At 41.1% G+C, this 24776-nt stretch overlaps 12 protein-coding genes across 12 annotated transcripts; 4 read left to right on the plus strand and 8 right to left on the minus strand.

Moving 5' to 3' along the window:
* Window positions 1–82: 82 nt before the first annotated feature.
* Window positions 83–559, minus strand: PICMEDRAFT_23030 (hypothetical protein; the record flags this gene model as incomplete). The annotated part of the gene is made up of 1 exon (XM_019162290.1): window positions 83–559. A coding segment is annotated over one exon (477 nt), but the record flags the coding sequence as incomplete, so codon positions are not given.
* Window positions 560–730: 171 nt separating this feature from the next.
* Window positions 731–1056, minus strand: PICMEDRAFT_16081 (hypothetical protein). The gene has a single exon (XM_019161080.1). The coding sequence runs from the start codon at window positions 1041–1043 to the stop codon at window positions 873–875; it is 171 nt and encodes a 56-aa protein (XP_019019386.1). The 5' UTR covers window positions 1044–1056; the 3' UTR covers window positions 731–872.
* Window positions 1057–1271: 215 nt separating this feature from the next.
* Window positions 1272–3121, plus strand: PICMEDRAFT_16082 (hypothetical protein). The gene has a single exon (XM_019161081.1). The coding sequence runs from the start codon at window positions 1335–1337 to the stop codon at window positions 2649–2651; it is 1317 nt and encodes a 438-aa protein (XP_019019387.1). The 5' UTR covers window positions 1272–1334; the 3' UTR covers window positions 2652–3121.
* On the minus strand, window positions 2688–3240 carry PICMEDRAFT_125555 (hypothetical protein). Its single transcript, XM_019159945.1, has one exon. The coding sequence runs from the start codon at window positions 3113–3115 to the stop codon at window positions 2723–2725; it is 393 nt and encodes a 130-aa protein (XP_019019388.1). The 5' UTR covers window positions 3116–3240; the 3' UTR covers window positions 2688–2722.
* A 122-nt stretch (window positions 3241–3362) lies between these two features.
* PICMEDRAFT_16083 (hypothetical protein) lies at window positions 3363–4862 on the minus strand. Its single transcript, XM_019161082.1, has one exon. It carries the CDS (start codon window positions 4478–4480, stop codon window positions 3401–3403), a length of 1080 nt encoding a protein of 359 aa, XP_019019389.1. The 5' UTR covers window positions 4481–4862; the 3' UTR covers window positions 3363–3400.
* A 388-nt stretch (window positions 4863–5250) lies between these two features.
* On the plus strand, window positions 5251–7425 carry PICMEDRAFT_32193 (hypothetical protein; the record flags this gene model as incomplete). The annotated part of the gene is made up of 1 exon (XM_019162750.1): window positions 5251–7425. The coding sequence occupies one exon, from the start codon at window positions 5251–5253 to the stop codon at window positions 7423–7425; it is 2175 nt and encodes a 724-aa protein (XP_019019390.1).
* Window positions 7426–7498: 73 nt separating this feature from the next.
* PICMEDRAFT_58538 (hypothetical protein) lies at window positions 7499–11600 on the minus strand (the record flags this gene model as incomplete). Its single annotated transcript, XM_019163305.1, has 2 exons — window positions 7499–11494; window positions 11574–11600. 2 exons carry the CDS (start codon window positions 11598–11600, stop codon window positions 7499–7501), a joined length of 4023 nt encoding a protein of 1340 aa, XP_019019391.1.
* Window positions 11601–11887: 287 nt separating this feature from the next.
* Window positions 11888–13273, minus strand: PICMEDRAFT_31343 (hypothetical protein; the record flags this gene model as incomplete). Its single annotated transcript, XM_019162693.1, has 1 exon — window positions 11888–13273. The coding sequence occupies one exon, from the start codon at window positions 13271–13273 to the stop codon at window positions 11888–11890; it is 1386 nt and encodes a 461-aa protein (XP_019019392.1).
* A 136-nt stretch (window positions 13274–13409) lies between these two features.
* PICMEDRAFT_72247 (hypothetical protein) lies at window positions 13410–13928 on the minus strand (the record flags this gene model as incomplete). Its single annotated transcript, XM_019164133.1, has 1 exon — window positions 13410–13928. One exon carries the CDS (start codon window positions 13926–13928, stop codon window positions 13410–13412), a length of 519 nt encoding a protein of 172 aa, XP_019019393.1.
* Window positions 13929–14188: 260 nt separating this feature from the next.
* On the plus strand, window positions 14189–16005 carry PICMEDRAFT_16086 (hypothetical protein). Its single transcript, XM_019161083.1, has one exon. It carries the CDS (start codon window positions 14268–14270, stop codon window positions 15879–15881), a length of 1614 nt encoding a protein of 537 aa, XP_019019394.1. The 5' UTR covers window positions 14189–14267; the 3' UTR covers window positions 15882–16005.
* Window positions 16006–16151: 146 nt separating this feature from the next.
* On the plus strand, window positions 16152–20149 carry PICMEDRAFT_16088 (hypothetical protein). The gene has a single exon (XM_019161084.1). The coding sequence runs from the start codon at window positions 16618–16620 to the stop codon at window positions 19993–19995; it is 3378 nt and encodes a 1125-aa protein (XP_019019395.1). The 5' UTR covers window positions 16152–16617; the 3' UTR covers window positions 19996–20149.
* A 53-nt stretch (window positions 20150–20202) lies between these two features.
* On the minus strand, window positions 20203–23182 carry PICMEDRAFT_16090 (hypothetical protein). The gene has a single exon (XM_019161085.1). The coding sequence runs from the start codon at window positions 23136–23138 to the stop codon at window positions 20298–20300; it is 2841 nt and encodes a 946-aa protein (XP_019019396.1). The 5' UTR covers window positions 23139–23182; the 3' UTR covers window positions 20203–20297.
* Between the last annotated feature and the right edge of the window lie 1594 nt (window positions 23183–24776).

Here is a 24776-nt window from a genome sequence, read left to right on the forward strand (position 1 = left end):
TCACATGTCTCGTGTTTGGTAAATTGTTCATACTTAATTCAGCATTGTCAATGGTTGGCAAAATGTAGTAACCTAGCGTTGTCAGGTGAGATGACAGAAATCTTTCACGCTTGAACCCGAATCCTATGATTGTTATCTTTGCTGGAAATCTTTTGAACTTTTTGTAAAATGTACAAATTCCATAGAGAACATTTTCATACGAATCTCTAGCATATTCTTCGAGTAGTATATTGGTACCAATTTTGAAATAAGGGTTTTTTGTAAGCCCAACAGCTTCAGCTAGATCGAGATAGCTCGATGATTCACTCTTTTCTATTAAGGATTTTGTATACCCACCAGATATGACTAAGACAGAATTAGCAATGTTTTCAAGTTCAGCTAACGATAATTCGAGATGCTTAAAAAATGACAAGTGGTCATCCGATTCCAATTGGAAAGGTTCCATAATCCAATTGCTGGCATCTTTACCAATCGCAAACTTGTCATCATAATCATGATTTGTAATTTTGTTGTTCAATTCAGGAGCAAAGATGGCATGGCATGGTAAAATAATAAGGTTTTGAATAAGTGGCTCACTTTTTGAGGAAGTATCTGTCACTTCTACTGCTTCTTGCTGTAGAATACCCATGTGATTCGGTTTATACGTCTTAGCTTCGCCCTTTGCCACTTCTGAGTACATCTCTTCATTGGACAACCCAAAAATAGCAAACGTAACTATGCATAACGCAAGCAAGCAAAAGAGTGGAATTCTGTAGCGTGCCAGACGCACGCCAAGTACGCCATGCCATTTGTGATGATGCGAGTCAGGGTACTGTGTAAACATCATTGTCTCTACGTGTATCTACAAGAAGGCATTTTGATTTACACGATGTTTAGAGTAATTTTGAAGCAAAACCAACTTTTCCTACATCTGCTTGTCTTCTCAAAATCGGCTGATTCAGCTCGATACTATCGCCAATGCGCATCGCCAAACCACCAAAATAAGAAATCCAAGAAAGCTTACAAACGGCTTTTTCTTCCGCAATTTGGTCAAACAAAGGCATCTCACTTCTAGACCTAGACAAACTTGCTAAATTGTGCTGAATTATCGTTGTTTGATAACTTCCAATATCAGCAAACCAGTCTGTTCACCTCTTGAACTATAGTTCATCTGATAACAGTTTCAGATCATTGGATATGGTGCACGGATGGCTGTCTTTCCATTTTGGGAAATTGTACTTTTTTTTTCCTGAAAATTTTTATTTTTGATTCCTTCTAACTTCTGGTTTATCTGAACTTGTATGATTTTTCAACTTATCAAAAACCAATTTAAAGTACAGCATAACCAATCAAAAATGAGTGAGGTAGGAAGACCGCAAACGTCTACCCAAACTTCTAGAAAAGGGAAGCGTTCATGGAGAAAAAATGTAGATATTTCAGACATCGAAAAGAAATTGCAAGAGCAAAGAGAAGAAATTATCCAACATGGTAAACCGTTGAGTGAAATAGAAAGTGAAGATTTGTTCATCATTGATGAAGATGCAGATGAGGCAGTAGAGAAAAAACTCATCAAAGAGAACGGTAAAAAGCTGAAATCTACCGAAATTTTGGAAAACAGGTCCAAGGTTCCAGCATTGTTGGGCAAAGTGAGTAAGAGCAAAAAGAATGATGGTTATAAAATTCAGGGCGTTGATAAGAAGGAGATGATTCACTTGTTGAAATTGGCTGGTAAGGTAAAGGGATATGACAAGACAGACGAAAGAATGGCCAAAGAAGGTATCATAAATGCCGAAGCGTATGACGTGTGGAATACAGTCCTGGAAGATGAGAGAAAACTAAACGAACTACCAATGGTGCTGAAAGAAAGTAGTTCCATATCCTTTACCAAAGCTACTATTGTACCGAAGACACTCAAAGAAGCTCCAATCCAAGTCAGTAAACTAGAGATTTTACCGCACGCTGGTAAGTCCTACAATCCCTCCTTTGAGAATTGGAAGGGTTTGATTGAACAAGAGTACTTCAAGGAGAAGTCTAAGGATGACCAAAGGCTTATTTTTGAAGAGTATAGAGATCGTATTCAATTTTTGATTTCCAACTACGAGGACAACGAGATTGAAGAGAATGAAGAGGATACCGACGATGAAAAGAAGAATGAAGTTGAAGACAATGGCGCAGACGAAAACGAAGATGCCAACAAGGCGGTGACCTTTGAAGGACTCCAACTCTCTATCAATCCGATAACACAAGTGAACATTAAGACGAAGGCACAAAGAAACAAAGAAAAAAGGTATAAGGAAAGACAAAAACTTGAAACTGACCTCAAAGAGATCAAACTTCGAATCAAAGAACTTGAGAAGTTACCTGATATACTCCAGCAGATTGAATCTGAAGGTAAAAAAACTGTTAGCACCGAGACTAAAGATGACAGGCAACTCAGGAAAGGTAGGAAGAAGCTTGGCTCGAGATTTGAAGTTATAGAAGGCCCAATTGAGGTCAAGCTTAGTAATGAATTGAGCGACTCATTAAGAAAGTTGAAGCCGGAAGGTAATCTCCTATACGACCAAATGAAGGGTTTACAATCTAAGGGTATGATTGAGACCAGAAGAATCAATAAAGGTAAAAAAGGAAAGAAGAAGATCACAGAGAAGTGGTCATATAAAGACTTTAAATGATTGCGTGAATTATTCATTTGCAAGTTTAATTTTCTATATTGATGGATTTCATATTTGTACAGGTAAACACTTTAAAACGACTCATCGACAAACTTTACAACTTCCTTTACTGTTGTCACCATGTCTTCTAATGACCAGTCTCCTGACATGCTTATGTAGGTGGGAACTGAAAACTTTTTACTCACAAGACCACCGATTTTTCTGGTCATATCAACTAATTGCTCCTCGCTGTTGTTGAGTAAAGTTTGATAAACTTTCCCTGTTCGGCTATCTACTATTGTGTATACGTAGCATCCTAGAGGAGCGTTATTTCCTACTTTACTAAGGTGTAATGATATCGGAATACGATTTCTCTCCCTTAAGCTAGGCCGTTTATGTGGTAAAGTTGCAGCGACCTCAAACTCATCTCCAAAGACAGGACTGATTTTTGCAGTTAGCGTTTGTGTATCTTTAGTAGCTGGCATCTACTGGATAGTCTTTGGGCGGAAAAGGGCAAATCTCTTTTAACTAACAACTTTTTTCCTATCCAATTGAACTTGTCTACAAATTTGAATCAAAAGCAGTTTAGGTTCTCCTGTTACAAGGGCGCGTAAGAAATTAATGTTCGTATTCTCGAAGGTGTAGGTCGGTATGACTTTTTTAGCCGTAAAACCAACAATAAAGAATACACAAACTTTTCTAGTTATCAGAATACTATATTTTAAGGTAAGGGGTCGAAAACCTGATGCAATCATGTTTTGGTAGTGGAGTTAAAAACGACTGTCATTTCTAATTCTGTCATCTATCTGATAAGTGTTCACTTTAAAATACTGTGAATACACATCCGTCAGTGACTGCTGGAGAGAAATGAATTTGTAATCTCCAATCAAACGCAGAGTATGAGTCAAGTCGTACTTAGGACAGTACTTCTCAAGCAAATTTGCGGTTTGTGATGGATCACCCCTGGCAATCTTCCCAGAAAATGTTGGACAGCAGTTGTTCAAAACATCCAAAACTTTCTGCGCAGTGATAGGTTCTGCAGCAATAAATATCCTTTCAGACGCCAAAGCAGGAATTTCCAGGGCTTTAACATGAAACTCTGCAACATCTCTGACGTCGATTGCCAATGCTCCAAACATGACTTGTGGTGATCGGAGAGAAGGATCCAGTTTTGTCACTGTGTTCAAGATTTCATTTGAAGTATTCAGTACAAGCCCCACAGAGCTGTCAAAGCACTGGGGTCCAAATACATATGGTGGATTGACTGTTGCAAGACTGAAGTTCGGATTATTTTCCCTAAGAAATTCTCGGGCAGCTTTCTCCGCATAGGTCTTGGAAGCAACATAAGCATCATTCTCAGTTTTCACTTCTTCCCATTTGATCGGATTCCATGTTTCATTGTTATGAACATGAGTCGTATATGTTTCATCCATCTGTTTCATGGCTGCGAAAGAAGATGTGATCACCACATTTGTCACCTGAGGTGCAAACTGTGTAATAGCTAAAAGAATGTTCAACGTTCCCTTCAAGGCAGGTACCAAATAAGCTTCATCGAGCGGTTTTTCTGAACCATAGAAAAACGGAGATGCTGTGTGTATAACGTATTGGATTTCAGGATGGTTGATGAATATTTTGTCAAATGCCTTATCAACAGATATGTCAGAAACTACTTCAAATTCCAATTGACAATTTTCATACCTACATCGATACTCCTTCCGCAAAAACGTGTTTTTGCTCTCCGATCTTGTTGTTCCAATTACCCTGTATCCTTTATTGAGCAGATTGTCAACTATGTGCTGTGCTATAAACCCTGAGGTTCCAGTAACCAAAACTGTTTTACTGCCTGACATTTGTAGCAATGATTATTGGCCCATCTCCTTTCCAAAAAAAGCGGGCTTTAGTGAAGCTTTCCGGATCATTTTGCAATGGATTCTACTGTAAACCTCGAAATAACTTGTATATTAGAAGCCTGTGTGTTGGCCGAGCGAGCTAGCTAAGTAGCTCCTTGAATAACAAAGATAAGCGGAAGTTGCCTAATTGGGGAATAATCACTTCGTCTAAGAATCTAATTACGTAAGTCAATACATCAAGCGTGAGGTCGGAATAAAGCAAGAGAAAGTACTCTGTAAGCAGTTAAAATAGTTTCACAGTTTATGGATAGAGTAATTAATCCTCAACGATGTTTAAAAAATGATCTCTTTTTATATTCTGATCTAACCTGTCCTGGTCTTGCAAAAATATTTAATTTTTTGAAAGTTCTCCTCAATGTACAAATCAAATAAAACCAAACTTTCGATTCACAGTGTTATGAAATAGTTGGCTATTATTCAAAAAAGCTTTAGTCCAAGGCAATCTCATACGAGCGACCTTTGGGCTGGTGGTCATCACTAGAGTCCGTCTTACATCAACAACATATACTGTGTCGCAGTGTGCCACAGTGACTAAAGCCATTGGGCGAGAAAACCATAAAAAAATTTCCTCACTGGGGTGCAGAAAACGTTAAGCGGCGGATCTCCATTATTTTTGTGACATAATTACATGACAGGTGGATCTCCATGTTACATTACTCAAAAATCCCAGATGCTTGCCCAGCAACAACCTCATACTCCCAACTCTCTGCATGTCCATTCTTTTGGTTGATTCATACGATTCATTCACTTACAATTTGAGAGATCTTCTTCTCCAATCAACTAATGCACATGTCATCACAGTGCATAATGATTCGTATGACTTGAGTAGTGAGTCAGACAAAACAGAATTGGACATTCTGCTAAGATCCGTAGACGCTATTGTTATCGGTCCAGGTCCGGGATCGCCTAGTGTTGCTTCTGACATTGGGATCATACCCTATGTTTTTGAAAAATGTCAGTCAAAGCCTATTCTTGGAATTTGCCTGGGGTTTCAAATTCTTTGCTTGGTGAATGGATGCAACGTGGATTACCTCAAGGACCCAATTCATGGTCAAGTTCACAAGATTGACATAGTGGATGCTTCGTCAATCTTTCAAAATTTCCCAAGCTCAGTAGATTCGGTTAGATACCATTCCATATACGTCAGTGACATCACGCCATCTGATTCTATCAAAGCTTTGGCATATTATACAGATCACAAGCCTGGCAGCAGCAAAGTATTGATGGCTGCTCAGCATACCAAATATCCGCATTTTGGAGTCCAATACCACCCCGAGTCAATATGCTCAACTTTTGGAAAAGATTTGATACAAAACTTCTGGAAGCTGGTAGAGGCTACACCTTCTAATGATATTCTGCCAGTACTATCCCATGATAAACATCTAGTAACTTCGAGTCCTTTAATTAGTGAGTTTAAGTCTACAAATGATTACAACATCAGCTATAAGACTCTTACACTGGATGCTTTCAGCAACGGTCAAATCGATGTTTTGGATCTATGTGACCTTCTGATTGCGCAAAAGAATGATATAATGCTGTTGAATTCGGCGTCATCACCTGGTGAATGGTCAATAATTGCATTACCAACTATAGGAGAATCCGAGGTTATTACACACTCAACAGAGAATGCTGATGTTGTAAAACTGTCGAAATGGAAGTCGGATTCCCTTCCCTCAACCATTCATACAAACGATATGTTTGAATATTTGGCAGACTACATGAAGAACAAATTTTACAATCCAAAAATGGAAAACATTGAGCTAAAATCCTGTCCCTTTGTTGGGGGGCTTGTAGGTTATGTATCCTACGAAGAAGGAAGTTTTATTGATACTAAGAAGCTCTCAAAAAGAACAAAGTCCGACATTGATGATACAAAGCTCTGTTTTATTGATAGATTTATTGCAATCTCACCAAAGAAATCCATATTTATAGTCTCCATAAAAAAGAAGGATGACGAATTCCTGTCAAATATTGAGCGTATACTGTTGTCTAACACAAGAAAATCAGATGCTGTGCCACTAACAGAGTTGTTTGCAAAGACGAGAATTAGAACGCCGGATAAGAGTAAATATTTTGACACTTTCCATAAGTGTCAAACGTTTCTTCACTCTGGAGATTCTTACGAGCTTTGTTTAACTTACAATACAATTGTTCAAATTCCTGACTCAATCAAGCCTTGGGAAGTATATAAATCGTTGGTCAAGAAGAATCCATCGCCCTATTCAGCATTTATCAACTTCGAGTCATCTATGTTGTTATCAACATCACCAGAAAGATTCATTTCTTGGACCCCAAAGTCATGTCAAATGCGTCCAATCAAAGGAACATTGAAAAAACACCCTAAATTAAACTACGAAAAGGCTTGTCAACTTTTGAGAATACCAAAGGAAATCGGCGAGAATTTAATGATTGTGGATTTGATCAGAGACAACCTGCTCTACTTGCTGGAAAAAATAAATGTCACAAAGTTGATGTCTGTTGAAGAATACGAAACTATCTTTCAACTAGTTTCTGTCATAGAGGGTGAGTTTACTAATCAGTTTAAAGGTATCGATGTACTGAGAAATTCTCTCCCTCCGGGTTCCATGACTGGAGCCCCAAAGAAAAGGTCAGTTGAAATTTTACAACAACTTGAAGAGCAACAGCGCCGTGGGCTCTATTCTGGTATATGTGGATATTGGTCAGTCAACGACAACGCTGATTGGAGTGTCATTATTCGTTCTTTGTTCCGGTATTTTGATGACCTAGAATGTTGTGAAGGTTTTGATACTTACAGATGTGGTGCAGGAGGTGCATTGACTGTTTTGAGTACCGATGAAGGTGAATGGGATGAAATGTTAGTTAAATTACATAGTGTTCTTCAATTATTTGAAGAAACGAGATAGCAATGAAGTTCTTTATAAAAAGTTGGATAGTGCAAATTTAGAGTGTCGTATGACCTGTGAGTAAAGTAGTAATTCAACTTTCTAATTGCTGTCTTTTCCGCTTTTGCAATGAGCCTCCATCTTTGAGCAGTTTTCTTTTATTCGGCAGAGATCTGGTTGTTTCAATTCCTTTCTCACTGGCATGACCCCATCCACCACCCCCCGGTGTCTTGATAATAATTCTATCGCCAGCACTAATATCAACAGTAGAACGACCCCCGAGATTTTGAATTCTTTCTTCTTTGTTGCCATCCCCGTCGATAGTGTGTCTTATCCACAAATTCATTCCTCTTGCACCGTCTTCACCTCCATGCATACCATGAGGGGCGATGACCCTACGCTCAGATAATATGGAGGCAGTTACAGGTATTCTAAATTCCACATCTCTTATAACACCATCACCTCCATTGTGCTTACCGACACCACCGGATCCCTTTCTAATTGAAAATTCTCTTAATATGATAGGATACCTTCTCTCAAAGATTTCAGCGTCTGTGATTCTCGTATTTGTCATATTCGTATGAACACCTGAAACACCCTCCCATTTTTCTGATGCCCCATGTCCACCGGCAATGGTTTCATAATACCCAAAACCCTGCACGTACTTACCATCCGGTCCATTACCACCACTACCAAATGTGAAATTATTGCAACAACCTTGGGAGTCAGCCATGACATCGAATGTCTTCAAAATAGTATCAGTGATCCTCTGTGAGGTACAGACATTACCACCGACAACTGCGCTTCCATCAGCAGGTGAAAGTAAAGACGATTTAGGGATCCTCACTTCTATTGGGCGTAGGCAACCCTGGTTCAATGGTATATCTTGGTCAACCAGACATCTTAAACAGTAGATGATCGCAGAATATGTAATTGCAGTAGGAGCGTTGAAATTATTATATGTCTGAGGTGAAGTGCCTTCAAAATCGAATACAACTTTCTTTGTGTCAGGATCTCTGTAGACAGCAAGAGCAATTTGAGAACCATCGTCCATGTAGTCAACACAACTGAGTTTTTTACTTTCATCATTATCCACCAATTGATCAATCATTCGAGTGACGGTGCTGGCTGCATTATCTTGTATCGCGTTCATATAGGCATTGATTGTTTGAAGGCCGAATTCATCAACAAGTAAGTTTATCAACTGTATTCCTTTTTGGTTCGCAGCAATTTGTGCCTTTAAATCCGAAAGATTATCAGATAGTCTGCGAGTACCAGAACAGTTCGGATATTTGGAAGGCTCTATCAAGAGTTTTTCGACCATCCGCTTTTCTTGAAACTTACCTTTTTTAACTAGGAGCTCCGAAAAAATGGCAGCACCCTCTTGCCATAACTCTTTTGAGTTTGGAGGCATCGAACCAGGTAGTAAACCTCCAATATCTGCATGGTGTGCACGTGAAGCAACGTAAAAAATTATTTCACCTTTTTCAAACGCTGGGGTTACGACAGTTATATCTGGTAAATGGGTACCTCCAGCTGAAGGGTGGTTTGAAACTAGTATATCACCTGGCGATAACTTTCCCTTCCATAATTTTGCCTGGGTTGCTATACAAGCAGACATTGATCCCAAATGAACAGGTAAATGGGGAGCATTTGCTACCAAATTTCCTACAGAATCAAATAGTGCACAGGAAAAATCCAACCTTTCTTTGACATTGACTGAAACCGATGTCTTTTGAAGTGAAGTGCCCATCTGCTCGGCAATGTCCATAAACCTATTAGCAAATATAGATAATAGGACAGGCTCAATTTTGATCTCATCAGGTATAACTTTCTTCTCGACACTACTCATCAAGTTTTGCTTTGGATCGCCCTTAGCATCCTTTTCCAGTATTTGGATAAATAAATGTGTTTTTAAGACAGTGACAACAGAACCTGGTGGAATGACATTGGTTTGTGTACCATCCGCAATGATTGCTGGGCCATGAAGAAAAGTTCCATTTTTCAAATCCTCTAAACGATAAATTTCTGTTGGCATAGATTTTAAGTCGTCCCCAACCTTCCAATAAATATCCCTAACAAATTTAAGTCTCTTTGGATCAGCCTCCTTAAAGCCGTTTGCTTTGTGAAGCTTTAGTATTTGCTCATCAACAGATTCATCTGATCTTTGCTTGACTTTACCGCTGGCCCTGATTCGAACATCATCGACTACAACGAGTTTGTCATCAAACAAAAATCCAAATTCTCTTAAATGCATAGCTTGGAATGTTTTCAGAAAACCTTGAGCTTCTCTTGGAACCATTATTGCAGACTCGGTACCTTGATATCTGAGATTTAAATATGCCTCAACCTCAATGTTTTCAGATTTAAATCCTTGTCTTCCTAGTTTCCCGGTTGCTTTAGTTTCTAGTAATTTCAATCTATCATTCAAGATCTCAATGTTATCAATAGTAAATTCCATGTTACAAGGCTCTTGCACCTCTTCAACAACATCGGCCAGAGCCATGCCATAAGCTGATAAGACCGAAGAGTATCTATGTATAAGGATTTCTTTGATTCCTAGCACGGAAGCAACCTGAACAGCGCATTGACCACCTGCACCACCAAATGAAACCAATCTGTGTGTAGAAATGATGTGACCTTTTGCCTCTGTCAACTGTCTTATTGGTCTTGCCATATTCTCACAAGCAACCTCCAAAAATCCATATGCAATTTCTTCCACAGATTTATCATCTAAGTGATCATGAGCGGCATTAATCTCACGGGTTAATAACTCGAACTTGTCTTTGGTAACTTCCAAATCTAAAGACTCGTCTTCATTTTTCCCAAAAATTTTGGGGAAGTATTCGGGAATTAATCGGCGAAGCAGCAAGTTTGCATCGGTTACAGTTAACGGACCGCCCTTCCTGTAGCAAGCAGGCCCTGGATGAGACGATGCACTTTCAGGACCAACTTGCATCAAGCCATTTTTAAAAGATAGGATTGATCCACCACCTGCGGCAATGGTATTGATATCCAATTGAGGCGATTGAATTGTTATGCCAGCCGTAGTTGTCTCAAAAACATGGTCAAATTTCCCGTCCCCGAATCTGGAAACATCTGTAGAGGTACCGCCCATATCAAATCCAATAAGTGGAATTGGGTTATTAGGATTATAACATGTACGGGAATAACCAACAACTCCACCAGCTGGGCCCGACAAAATGGCTCTAAGACCAGAGAACCTCGAAGCGTCAACCAACCCTCCATCACTCTGCATAAACTGACAGCTGACACCCTTATTGTCATCACCATCCGTTTGGTCTATTTTTTTCAAGCCATACTTTAGTCCGGACTCAAAACCATGTAAGTACTCTTTGATCTCAGGAGTCAAGTAAGCATCTGCAACACACGAGTTTGAGCGATTCACGTATTTGATCATTGGGCTTAACTGGCTGGATAGAGAAACATTCGAGAAACCTATACTCTCGGCAATTCCACCGACAATGAGCTCATGATCAGGATAGGTGTAAGAGTGCATTAAGCAAATTGCAATCGATCTGATTCCTTGATTGTATAACAGCTGAAGCATAGTTTTAACTTCTTCGACATCCACTCGTTTCAAAACTTTCACGACTTCACCAGAAATACCTTTCACAAGGTCCACACCATTAGGAGTTGAAGTTTCTTTTTTCGGGTTTTCAACATAGTCTTCTAGTGTCACACGTTCGTCAATTTCTATTACACTCTCGTATAACTTCTCGGGCCTGGAGACAGATAAGTCAAAGATGTGTGGCCTACTTTGGTTCCCTATAACTAAAATATCTTTGAAACCTTTAGTAGTAACTAGGGCACACCGAGACCCTTTCCTTTCTAGTAATGCATTAGTTGCAACGGTGGTACCCAATCTAAGCGATTTTATCGGCGAAGTGTCGAGCGGAATACCACGTGGAATGGACTGTTTAGTGAAATGTTCGAGTAACCTACGTATACCTTCGAGATTCGAATCAGCATAATTAGAAGGATCAACAGATAGAAGCTTCATTACAAAGTCATCTTTAGGATCACCTGACCCACTGTTGCCAATACAGTCTGTAAATGTACCGCCTCTCTATTGTAAGGAATATTTTTGCCAAATGGTTAGTCATTTGATTGCTATGATGGAACACGCTTTTGAAAAAGAAACTTACATCGATTGAAATAGTAATACCCGTCATCCGTGGGTAAATCTAGTTGTGTACCAACTTACTGAAACGGGATCGAATCGGGACAACGTCGTACACCAAGGAAGAAGGAAGTTGAGGAAGGTTGTCTTCTGCCTCCTTCTGTGGGTGAGATTGCGATCTGGTTATCAGCAGAGCGATTTGTCAAATTACGTAATCACAATCAGGAATCTCGGCAAAATAGACTTAGTTACTGCATAGGGAATTTACATATTTGAATAGAAAAGATAGAGGAAGAACGGGGGAAAAAGAGAATGCTTACAAACAGGCCGTAAAGAGTGCTATTGTTTATGGACACGGCCAACAACAGGTTTGGATCTTTCCGGAACATAAGGGACCGCACCGGCTTTGCTATGGTTACGGCGGTTTTCTTCACGGTATTTGATACTCTGGATTTCTTCGGCCTTGATTTCGGAGGCATGTTTGATATAGCCAGGCAGATGTCTGTGTCTGGCAATTCTTCTAACTTCAGGCATGTCTGCGTATCTTTCCTTAAGTTTTTCGTCGTACTCTTCCTTGGCACGTTTACGTGCTGACTTTGGACCAGATCTCTCGTTTGCCTTTGATCTCCATATTCTGATATTGCCGTCGTCGGAACCTGAGAAAATGTACTTGGAGTCCATCGAAAACTTGGTGATAAATATACGTTGCATTCTCTTTGTATGGTAGACGTCTCGTGAGTGGCCTTTATCCGTTGAAAAGAGCCTTAGAGTTTTGTCGTAAGAACCTGTCACAAGTTCCTTACCGGTTGGGGAAAAGTCTACATCCATGACGGCGTTGACATGTCCCTTGAACACGTTCAACGATTTTTCCATGTATCTCATGTCCCACAGGTAGGAGTTCTGATCTTCGTTGGCAGTCGCAAAAATGTACGCCTCCATCGGATTCCAGGATATCGCATTGGTTCTCATCGAAGTTCTGATTTTCTGGGTCGGGGAGTTGGTTCTGATGTCGTACAAAATCAAAGAGTTGTCTGATCCGGCACTCGCAAACACAGAAGTCTCCGCCTTGTTGAACTTGACGCTTGTAATGTTGTCTGCGCCCCACGACAAGTTGGACAAAGGCTTGTTTCTGTTGATGTCCCAGAGGTTGACTTCGGCTCCCGCAGTAACAAAGATATCATCTGACTTGTGGTGGTCAAGCGACATGAGGGAGAAATCCGCGAGAAAAGTCTTCATCAAGCCAGTGGTGGACGGATCTGTGGAGCTAGAGGAGTAATCGTAGTTCTGGTTGTACTCGGAGTCGTTGGAGATTTGCCACATCTTGATGGTCTTATCGACACCGCAAGAAAGTATGGACTTCTGGTTTGGCGTCACAACCAAGCCGGAGCACATTCCGTAATGCGCCTTGTACGAGTAGGTCTCCTCTCTGGAGGTGATGTCCCAGTACTTGATGACACCATCCCCGGACGCCGTCGCAATCTTGTTCACCGAGGAGAAGTTCTTCGCCAAAGCGTACACTCCGTCCCGGTGGCCGTCTCCCAGCGTGCCCACAAATGGCTGCGCAAACACACGCTCCAACTTGGTGGCATTAAGAGCCCGTGTGTACTCTCTTGCACGTTCGAACGGGTGCAGTTCCGGGTTCAGGTTTCTTGGCAAGGCCGACTCTCTCGCATTAGAGACAGGCACGTACGCGTCCGCAGAACGGGATATAGTTTTGATTTTCATTGTCTCTGTGCTGGGGCCATTGGCTATACAAAAGAAGGGACGAAAAAAGCGATATTAAACAGGCACGACGGGGCCTGGAAAGATGAAAAGAAGAAAAGGTCTGATAAAATTTTTTAGTTACCCAAAACGAAAAGTTTCATCTCTGGATTTTGTGGTCGTTTTTGGCCGCGGCCGCGACAATAAGTGATGTTGTGCTCGACGCGTCGGCGGTGGCGTCAAGATAGGACGGAGGCTCTTCACTCTGGCCCTGCACTGGCTCACGCTGGTCTTCATACTTAGGGTGTCCCGGCTCAGGCTTGACTTGGGGCTCTTTGGCAGGCTCGTTATCTTCGTAGTGGCTGCCAGCCGGTCCTGGCTGCGGTTGCTGTGTGGTGGCAGTCTCACCACGTTCCAGCACGTCTTCGGTGGCAGGGACGCCTCGGTTCTCGCCTACGGTGGTTTGGCCGGCACCCGGGGCCTTGTCGGCAAAGTAAGGCCACAAGTAGAAGAGTGTGTAGATGACCCCGAGAAAGTGCAAGCCAAACAAGGTGAGCAAAAGGGAGACAAGTAGAGCCTTTGTGGCCCCCTCAAGAAGAAAGATCGGGAGGGGCGGGAAGATGAAGGTGCTCAAAAAGAGGATGACCTTTGGGGCCCTTCTGTTCTGCTGCGGTGTCATGGTGTAGTGGCGTGCAGTCTTGGGTGGTGTCTGATGTGTGGTGCTGTCCGGCAGAGGCATGCCTACCTCAGCAGACTCTGTCGTGACCGGCAATGAAGAAGGCTCGAGCTGAGATAGCAGGAGGGCGACGGCGGCAAACCCCGTGCGAGCGCCTGCTCCGGACCGAGGGGGCTGAGGCGCCTTTTCTGGGGTATCTCCCGATGGGTGCTTTCGGGAGAGACAGCTGCTCTGTCAGGTGTCTCATATGTTTACGTGGCCGGGCTAGAGCTCCGGTTGGCGGCGTCTGAGTAACCCAAGGACTTCCAAACCTCCCCCGACACAAGCAGACATATACGCATAATGGAACACGGCACTACTGTTAAGACGAAGATCCACAGTGTGCCATCGGTCGACGGCAACAGCCCCGCAAACATGAACGCCAGCTCCGGCTTTGGCTCGGCAGCAAACCCGAATCCCAACCCGAACATGAACTCGGCCTCAACGTCCAACACTAGCACGAGCGCCAGCACGACACTGAACTCCGGAATGAACCTGAATGCAAGCACGGGGGCCACCGCGGTGGCCCATTCCACGGCCAGCTCGAACTCGTACCCCAGTAGCCCGGCGGCGCAGAGCACTAACAGAGGCAAGAAGTTCTCCTGGGTGAAGCGGCTCATGAACAACAACAATGTCATTGCTGCCGAGCCGACCCCGCTAGCCCACACCAGGGGTAACCGCCAGCACCGCCAGAACGACGGGCAGGAACAGCCTTACCGCCAGACCCGTCCTCGTGCACAGAAAAAGGGCCGCAAGGATGCTGCTGAGACTTCGAAGCTGAAACCGAAGCCTGCGGCAGACAAGGATGCCGACCGGGACAATACTGTTCTGCGCAAACCAGCAGTCTACGAGCACAACGCCGGAAAGATATTCCAGTTCAACGACGTCACGAGCATCGAGAACGACGAGATGGTCAGCTACGTCTCGTCAAACGCATCCTTGAAGTTGCAGGACTCCTACGACAGACAGTTCTATATGAGACAGGACGGGTACGACGCCAATACAATTGCTTCTGTGAAGTCGATTTTCTCCGTAAACCCGGCGCCCTCTATCTACTCGACTGGCGCTGTCAGCACCAACACATCCGGGACCAACAACAACAACAGCAGCAGCAACAGATCCTCATTTGCGCCAGCCCAGTTGTCACACATCAACCATATGCACCCGGTGGCGCACAGTCATGGCCACAACTACAACCATCTGAACACCAACCCCAACCCAAATACCCACAACCATAGCACTCCTCTGTTGCATCAAAACAACGGCACAAGCTACAACAACTATCTAGACTCTGCAAGCGCATTCAGCGGGTCTGTGGCTGAAGACAACGTCAGCACAAAGCCATTGGTTTCCTTTTCTTCCGACGAGGAGGAGGACTGCGACAATGACGGTAGCCAGCTCGACTACAGCGACGATTTCCACGCACACAAACCGAAACATGCTTCCGGCCACCACGTGCAGATAGCCGACGATGACAGGAACACACGCACCTGGAAGAACAGCGATGCAAACAACTCCGAAGAGTTTCTTGCTGAAAGCATCACGACCACCGGCACAAATGGTGATGATAAGGGTGGTGGTGGCGGCGACCATGTCGACGACGACGACACGGACAGGACCCACCGGGCAAGTAATATCGATCGCTACATACAGCTAAACGACGAATCGAAGGAACACTACAAACGCCATGACGACTCCGACCAGTCGTCCTTCGACGTCAAAAGCAAATACCCGAGCTCCACTAAATCCGCCGCCGTCACCTCGATGTCTATCCTGACGTCACCCATGCTTACCACCATCAACTCCTCAACAACCACAGCCACCACCATGACTAACAACACCACCAATACCAACGTCGCCACCGCAGCCTCTGTCATGACCTTGGCAAGCTCCTCCCGCCATGTGTACAACGTCTAGTGTTCCGCCCCTTGCGCCCCTCCATCTGACGTCTACTCTTCCTTCTCTCTTCGATTTTCTATAAAGCATAATATATAAGGTAATAAAAATATACAGGTAATATAGGAAACAAGCAATTGCAGCGAAAAAGTCAATGTTCGCTCTTTGTTTACTCTTCACGTCTCTCCGGTTTGCCTATTTTGTTTATCTCTCCTCTCTCTTTCTCTCACTTCTCCCCGGCTTGGACTTACAGTGCTCCCCTGACGCTGGTCCATTAGCCACACAGTCTCCACCAGACCATCCGTCTCCAGAACCCTTGCTATAGCTGGCAATCCAAACCACACAGAATCCTCACTCTGTCGGGGAAAAGCGCCGCCCGATATATCCTCCCATCCTTTCCAACCCTCTCCAGTTTCAAAGGACCTCTTTCAACGTTTTCTGCTGTGAAAGTTGTATACTAGTATCAGAAAGAAAGCTTGAAATCGTTTACCAAATCTGGATATTTCATACTTTCAGTCATACTACTCTGAAGAAAGGCATCAGCGCTAAAGCTTATCTCCTTCTCAGCTGTCCTGTACCCCAAATTCAGTTAGGTTTACCTTATTTATCAGCATAAGCACACATACATCTGTACTTACACTATATTCCTTCCTTTCCTTTGCGCCACAGTACCTAGTACATCTCTTGACAACTTACTTCTTTGCTTTACACCCTCATATTTTGCTTCCTTTTTTCGATCGAAAGACCTGGAAACAAAATGGCTAAAAATACTTGCGACGGTGAAGTTTACATTCGCAATTTATCTTCTTTCATCAAATCTCATGAGCGACAGCTAGCAAACGCACTAGTGGCCTATAAAAAGTTAAACTCAAAAGACCAAGCCAAAATTACATCTGGTTCTCAGGATGGCTCGCACAATAACAAAGCAATTCACGATGGTTTGAGCGGTTCAAGAGATACTGATTCAAAGTCCAATGAAAAGAAAACCAGTAACACAGATAAAACAACTGGTGGACAGGCAGACACCTATAACACTGATAATGTAAGCAATAACGATAGCTCCAATATTAAGAGCAACACCGGCACAGAAGGTACGGCTGACTCAAGGATAGATGAGGAAGATAACTTAACCAAAGAAATCTCAAAACCTGTTAGATTATCCTTATCCCTACACCATCTTTATTTCATTTTAGGGAAACTCCAAGAATTAGGTATAGCGGTTGGTCCGATGAGTTTGAGGTTAGACAATATGGATTCAGAAAACAATACCAACTATGTTTCTTTCCTGAGTGAGTTCCAAAGAAACAAGAAAATTGATTCAGACTCTCAATCTATACACTCAATTTCATCGGTCAAGTCAGTGATGTCATCTGTTTCTGCTCTTTGGAATACATTTAGCTCTTCTTCCAAAATCGATAATACGATGTCGGACCTCAAATACCTTTATTCAGCATTTTCTAAGTTACCTTGTTTAAGGTTAGCAAATGAACCAAACGCAAAGTTAATTGAAGGCCATGAAGAGTATCCCTTTGAAACTGCGACACCTATAGTAATCTTCAAAAATCTTCTTGTTTTGGAAATATCTGATTTGGATCCAAAGGAAATTTATGGTTGGAACATATTGGCCAATAGGTTGAGATATTTGGTGATCAAAAAAGCAAACCTGCTAGATCCTTTTGAAATATTGGTAACTCTTGTTGAAGCAGATTTGTCTGTTCGAAACGAAGACGATGATTACACTGAAAATGATGATACCTTTAATTTCAAAACGGAAAGCAATCAACCTATATTGAAAAGTGATAACGAACATTATGATGACCTTTTTGTCGATGACAACAAGCTTACTAAAACAACCTCAAATGGTAGTGACTTAAACGAACCTTACGAAAAGTTATCGCATAGGAACTCAGCGATATCTTCTAGTATTCCTCTTTCTCATTCTTCACTTAGTTTGGTTTCGTCATTATCTACAACTAAAAATCACACTTCCCCTACTCTATATCAACCTCAAAATTTTTCTTCATCTCAACATGCTCTTAATTCATATCACTTGCCTCCTCATGCAACCATTAATTCTCATACCAATTCTTACTCTCATGGTCATAACTATAATCATGGACACTACCATCATTATCATCACAATCCGTTGTCATCCGAGAGTCTCGCATCCTTTTCTACATCGCCGACGGCAACCTCCTACTCTTCAAATTATCATCCAAGCAGATTATATGCTGAGGACATATTGACGGCAAATTCTCAGCAGTCTACCCTGTCGTCTTCTGTACACTCCAGTAGAAGATCTTATTATTACAAGCCACAGAAAAAGTCACGCCGCTCAAGGGGCTCATCATCAATGATAGTAAACGCCAATAATGGAATGACACCGATTGCCACCACGATTTCTCAAAGTTTAACAAGCAACAGCTTGAAATTAGTTGGTGATACTGGACCCACAGAGCTTCAAGTTAAAGCTGACTCTTCGAATAGAAATGAGGAACTGAATACTTCTATCAAAAAAGGGGTTTTAAGGAATGGAACAGATGATAAAAATTTTCCAGAATCTCAAAATTTTGACACATCAAGCAAATCTTGGAAGCTTCTCAAACATCTCTCATTGACAGATAACAAAATTGAAAAGATTTCATTAAACTCTTTTGACCATTTAAGTAATTTAACTTTGCTTGATCTTTCTTATAATAATCTAACAACCATTCCAGGTGAGCCTTTTTCAAAATTAGTCAACTTAAAAACTCTCAATTTGTCATTTAATAAACTTTTGACCTTGGAGAAGTTCCCAAAGTCGCTTAAAAAGTTAACAGTGTTGAATCTGAGGGGTAACAAAATTTCTGATCTTGATTCAATTGAAAATCTTTCACTTCTCCAAAAAATTGATTTACGGCAAAATAAACTTCATAAGGTGAGTAATTTGAAGCCTCTTTTATTATTAAATAAAGATAAAGTTTTATTATCTTCTGTGCAGTTACTAGGAAATCCAATAGCTAAGAGCAGGGGTTACCGTGTTGAGTTATTCAATTTGTTTAATGGCGTTGACTATTCAAATACTGTGAGAATTGACGGCTCTAGGCCAGGAATATTTGAAAGCAGAATGCTATTAGACGAGAAAACGTCAAAAATGAGGTTCAAGAATTACATGGATGAAAGCATCATAAGCAAAATGACAGCTAGTGTCTCAAACATGAACCTAAGTAATATAATTAATCACAGCACGAAAACTCAATTACCATTTTCCAACTCTAAAGGCATTGCTTCAAATACACCTCACTCTAAGACTTTGAGAGAAAATTCTTTCAGCTCAAAATCGGATCTTAAAAAGAATGATAGTCACGAAATAAATACCCCCGTTCTTGATCAAATGACCACGTCTATTACGGTGCAGCCTGATGGTAACAGCCGATCATTTAATAGAACTTCCGTATCATCCATAAAGAATCCCAATGGTTTATCCAAAAATCACGAGAAAGACCAAATCAGTAGTTTGTTGAGGAACAGTGCAGCTATTGAAACTGAGGATGCAAATACCCAGCCAGTATCAGATAATGCCACAACTATTTCAGCTGGCTCATTTGCTCCTCCGACTATAGCACCTGGTGAGAGCTGTCAGATTTCTCCTTCACCTTCGATGTTGTCAATTAGAAATCCTGTGACAGTAAGCTTTCTAAACTCTAACACGAACTCCAATGGCAATTCCAATGACCTGGCCAGTATAGCAATCAGTAACGGTAACGGGATGTCCGATCTCAATGCACCTATAAACCGTTCTGTACCTCATTCTCAAAGAGCATCTAATGATTTTTCTGCCACTAGCTCGATTGTCACCAGTAGCACCGCAACTGCCAATGTTGATAACAATCCTATTGCAAGACTATCTCTTGCATCTCCTGCGCTACCTGTTATCACCCAAGCAACCACAACCACAATGACAATAACATCTGTTACAAATCCGGCAGAATCTAGGAACATCAATAATGAATCATTAAGGCCCGATTATTTTGCCATTAACAAAGGTAAGGATAGCAGCGAAAATAAAGAGAACGAGTTGACTCATGCAGCTAATGAGGACTCAAAATTATCCGGTGAAGATTTCAGTTCTGGCCTGAAAATTAGTGTTATTTGATTTACACAAGAGCAATTACATTGCCTTCCATTTGCATACCATCATTTGTATATTATTTAATCTCTTCCTTTTGCTAGATCAAATGATCTACTTGTCAGTATTACGCCATCTACTATTTATAAATTAATAAAGACGAATCAAAATTAGTTCTAGCGCATTATCACAAGATCTTACACAATTGAGGGATAATAGATTGAACATAATTTAGTGCATAAAGCTATAACGAGTCTGCAACTCTGTATTCAGCGTATCAGCTAGTATATAAGTACATAGAAGGACCAAAATTGCCCGTGCACTATGGCCTAGCCTCTGCCACCTTTACCAAACTTCTTCAAAAACAGAGCCTTACTTTTTTTGCCACCACATGCTAAATAGTCAAGTCTGTTCAGATTATACCGTAATGTTTCACCCAATAGTTCATCCTTGATACCATCTATCTGGTACCATAGCTGAGATAGGGGAAGACGAGTTCCTATTTTTATAGTCTCTTCCATGTTTTTTCTTCTTTCTTCGGCATTATTTCCACTTTCTAACACAAAACTAGTAAATCTGAACGGAATTTTGGAAAGTTTCATGGTAACGCAAGAATAGACAGGAATTGGCCTCAAATCTTCGGCTGCGCTGGCATTGCGTAACTCGTCATCTTCTTCATGGAAATTTCCCTCTTCACGGCGAAACTGCTCTATTTCTTTAGCCTGTTTTGAAGCACGAGTGGCTCTTTTGTTAGAGCTACTCCAAGTGGATCTCTTTCTGCGTCTTTTACGTGCATTTTCAGCTATTGTGTTCTTACTGGCCTCTTCTTCTTCAGCTTTCAAAGCTTCCAATCTCTTCTTCTCCTTCTCTTCTTTTGCAGCCTTAACTTCAGCTTGACGACGTTCCCACCCATCTATTTCTTTTTGATTGTGGACTAAGAGAAATGATGCTAAAACAGTGATGTATGGCGATTTAGGATGAGAAGCAGAAGCCTCGTTCTCATTCTTTATCTTACCAGTAGCATCAACATCTGTACCACTAATGTTTCCATCTAAATCTTCATTTTCATTTTCTTCTTCGTCATTGTCTATAAGCTCATATATAGTGTCCCTGGGAATTGTAAACCTCGAAGCTGGATTTTCTATAAACTCGAATACCAAACTTGCACCTGTGTTATAGCGTTCTTGCAATGGTGATAATTTGTCATTCCAAAGATCATCGTCTTCATCATCATCTCCGTTGTTTAACTTTGCCATTCTATCATCGTACTCATCATTTTCGTCATCATCATCATCATCATTATTTTTCCCCGAAAAATCGCTTTTACTTTTTGATTTTTGCTCGACTTTCTCTTTCTCTCTTTGAAGCTGTTTTTCTTTTTGTCTTTCTTCACGTTCACGCCGAGCTCTCTCCTTCTCAGCAAGTTTTTCTTGTCTCTTTTGTTCTTTTTCTTGTTCTCTTTCTTTTTTTGCAAGTTGTTTCAATCTTTCTTTTTCTTCTTTCTCTCTAGCTTTTTGTTCGATTCTTTCTTGTTTCAATCGTATCTTCTCGCGTTCTCTTTCTTCTCTTAACCTCTGTTTTTCCAATCTTAGTCTTTCTTGCTCCTGTTTCATTTCCATTGCCCGTTTCAGGAGGTCTTCTTCTCTTTTTTTTGCTTCTTCTGGAGTAAGCTTTACTGGTTTGATAATGGGAGCTGATTGGAGTTTGGCGAGTTTCTCTTTCTTTTTTCTCTGTTTCTCCGCTTCTATCTCTTCTTTGGAACGGGTGTCACCTGCTTTCTTCAAACTCTTGGCGTTAGCTTTAGCCTCTTTCTGCTTTTGTTTCAGTTTAGCCATATAACCCGTTACATCACCCATTTCTTTAGCTTTTTGTATATACTTCTGAAACTCCAAAATTTGTTCTGTGCTAGCTGAGCCACTTGCCACCTTTTTCATTAAAACATTGAGGTGGGGGTCTTGCTTTGCTAAAACGTTCAAATTCTGAATCATGATTGCACTCTCCGGATTTGACATGATGTCTTTAGTATCAGGTTTCGATTTATTTTTAGTGTTGGAAGCTGTGCTACTGGAAGGAGAACCTCTATCACTATCAGTTTTTGCAAAGTTAGTCGAATCACTGTGAGTAGCCTTTGGCAAGCTTTGAATCCGTTCTGTCTCATCAGATTTACTTTCGCTTTCTTTCTTGCCTGGTTGGTCTTGATTAAATTTTATTGTCGGCTTGCTTACCTTTTCTGTATTGGAAGCAACTTCTGAAGTCTCTTCTCGATTCTGAGTGTCTCCAGATGGTGCAATATTCTTTAGATTTTGTACTTGAATTTGCTCTGAGTTTACGCCTAAATCCATTTCTTTTTTTTCGGTTGGTTGCGATTGCTGTGGAGGTTGATTTTTTATTTGCGGTTGCAACATCAATTCTGATTCCTGAGGTCGTTGTTGCTGGTGCGTTGATAGTAACTTATGTTGATCAACCTCATGTGGTAGTAACTGTGACTGCGATTGCGATGGTTGTGGTGCCTGTTGCTTAGACTGGAGTGATTGATACTCCTCCTCCTTCTTTAGCGATTCCTTATCTTCTTGCATCTTTGTCAAATACGTTTCTTTTGACTTTTCTCTTTCCAGCTCTTTTTCCTTCTCCTCACGTTCTTTTTCCTCTCTTCTCCTCTGCATTTCCTCAAGTTTTTCTCTTCTTCTTTTCAACCTTTCTTCTTTTCGCTTTTCGATTTCAACTCGAAACGCTTTCTCTCTCTCGTCTTCCTTCAAAAAAAAAAGTTTAACTTTGAAAGTGTGTACACTACATGAGAGAACAGGGTTGCAGAATCTTACCATTTTGTCCTTTTTGTTCATGTCAACTCCACGTATAACTTGTTCTCTTCTGGTCCAGTACGTTTTGAAGATATGATGAATCCAGTTGAACCTAGAGACAATCAATGAATTGTAAAGTACTGCACTATCCTTAACGCTTAATGGATGTTTCATAGTTGTATAGTCAGGTAATTCTGATGCAGATTTCGACACTGGAAGGTTCTGGATGACTTTAAAGGGTCTGTTCATCCTTTGGTGATAAAGAAGTTCCTTGTTCACATTTTCCAATGGTTGGATCATCAAAATAGATGCAGTCTTATTAGGTGCACTTGGGGAGGACACTCCAGGACTGGGTGACTGCTGCTTGTCCATTGTCTTAGATTCCTCTCCACTACTATCTTAATCTTAAGCCTGGTTTGATATGCTTACTTACCCATCCTATATAGTTCTTTACATGAAAGGGCGAAATTCAGGAAGTCAAGTCTGAGTCGCTTAAAATTCAAAAACGAACCTCCTTGAAACGCGTTCGCCAATTTCGGACATCATGATCAATATCAACATGAGAGTCATCCTATTATCTACAGTTATCAATAGATCGTAAAGAGCATACAGGAGACGATAGTGAGAGGAGCATTATGACACAGATATGTTCACTGGCTGAAGGTTTGCCTATACCCAAAAGACTAAAGTCGCATTATACACCAGACTACAACGCGTTTCAGCCTGGATCCATCATAAGATGCAAGCTATCCAATTTTATGTCTTATACTTTGACCGAATTTCATTTCGGTCCTCGGATGAACTTGATTATAGGGCCCAATGGCAGTGGTAAATCTACATTTGTTTGTGCTGTCTGTATTGGTCTTGGTGGGAAGTTGTCAAATTTAGGAAAAGAGTCAATGATCACCGATGGTTTTATAAAAGACAATAAGAACGAAGCACGCATTGAATTGGAAATAAAAGCTTTTGAGAATGACTTGGGACAAAACTCTGTGATAATTGCTACAAAATTACTGAGAAAGCGAAAAACACTATGGGAAATCAATCATCAGCCTGCGAGTGAAAATGACATCAAGAAATTATTAAAATCTTTCAACATTCAATTAGATAATTTATGTCAGTTTTTACCACAAGACCGAGTTTCAAAATTTGCAGAATTGAAATCTGAAGATCTTTTGAAAGAAATTGAACGATCCTATAAGAATGGTGAGTTACTTGGGGAGCACAACTCGATAATCAAACTTCAATCAACAATCAATCAGGAAGAAAAAACATTCAACGAATCAAGAGAAAGTTTGCTGGAACTTAAAGTCAAAAACGATGCATTGAAGGAGAAGGTTGAGAAGCACCGCCACTATTTGAAGCTTAAAAAGGATCTAGAAAAAACTGAGATGATACGTCCGTATGTCAAGTTACAGGATAAAAAGAACGAAATGGTTACCTTAAAACAATCATTTGAAGTTGAAAGAGATACCTTCACCCAATTCCAAGAAAAAGTCAAACCAATAGAAGATACTTTGAAAAGCAGTGATGAAGCTCTGAATGCAGTTAATGAAAGTATAAAGGATTTAGATTCATCGAATTTCAAGATCTCTAAAGATATGAAGTCTGTTGAAGGCAAAATCGAGAAAATCGATAGTAAAACTAAAGAGTATCTGTCAACTATGAAAGAATATGACAGTAAACTCTTGAGAGCGAAGGAAGAGTACTTCAAGCTGAGAGATGATTTTCATAAAATCGGAGATGACTTAAAGAAATTAGATTTGGTGGATGAGAATGATGTACAGCAGTGGAAGGATAAGAGGCTAGCTTTGAAGAATGAGTTTTTGGAGTTTGATGATATCATAACCGGCATCAAGAGTAAAGCAAATGCAAGTGAAAGAAAGCTTGACTCTATCAAAGGTGAGATCATCTTGCAACAACAAAGACTGAACTCAAAAGATAGATTGAATACGATTGACTACAACAGATACAAGGTCTCCATTCAAGCTGTCCAAGCACTTCGAAAAC

The sequence above is a fragment of the Pichia membranifaciens genome, assembly GCF_001661235.1.
Source record: "Pichia membranifaciens NRRL Y-2026 unplaced genomic scaffold PICMEscaffold_2, whole genome shotgun sequence".
NCBI lineage: Eukaryota > Fungi > Ascomycota > Pichiomycetes > Pichiales > Pichiaceae > Pichia > Pichia membranifaciens.

What these genes read in the sequence shown, in the direction of transcription:
- PICMEDRAFT_16082 (XM_019161081.1), top strand. Translation starts at nt 1,335, where the DNA reads ATGAGTGAGGTAGGAAGACCGCAAACGTCTACCCAAACTTCTAGAAAA.
- PICMEDRAFT_16081 (XM_019161080.1), bottom strand. Translation starts at nt 1,043, where the DNA reads ATGCCTTTGTTTGACCAAATTGCGGAAGAAAAAGCCGTTTGTAAGCTT.
- PICMEDRAFT_16090 (XM_019161085.1), bottom strand. Translation starts at nt 23,138, where the DNA reads ATGGACAAGCAGCAGTCACCCAGTCCTGGAGTGTCCTCCCCAAGTGCA.
- PICMEDRAFT_16088 (XM_019161084.1), top strand. Translation starts at nt 16,618, where the DNA reads ATGGCTAAAAATACTTGCGACGGTGAAGTTTACATTCGCAATTTATCT.
- PICMEDRAFT_16083 (XM_019161082.1), bottom strand. Translation starts at nt 4,480, where the DNA reads ATGTCAGGCAGTAAAACAGTTTTGGTTACTGGAACCTCAGGGTTTATA.
- PICMEDRAFT_16086 (XM_019161083.1), top strand. Translation starts at nt 14,268, where the DNA reads ATGGAACACGGCACTACTGTTAAGACGAAGATCCACAGTGTGCCATCG.
- PICMEDRAFT_125555 (XM_019159945.1), bottom strand. Translation starts at nt 3,115, where the DNA reads ATGCCAGCTACTAAAGATACACAAACGCTAACTGCAAAAATCAGTCCT.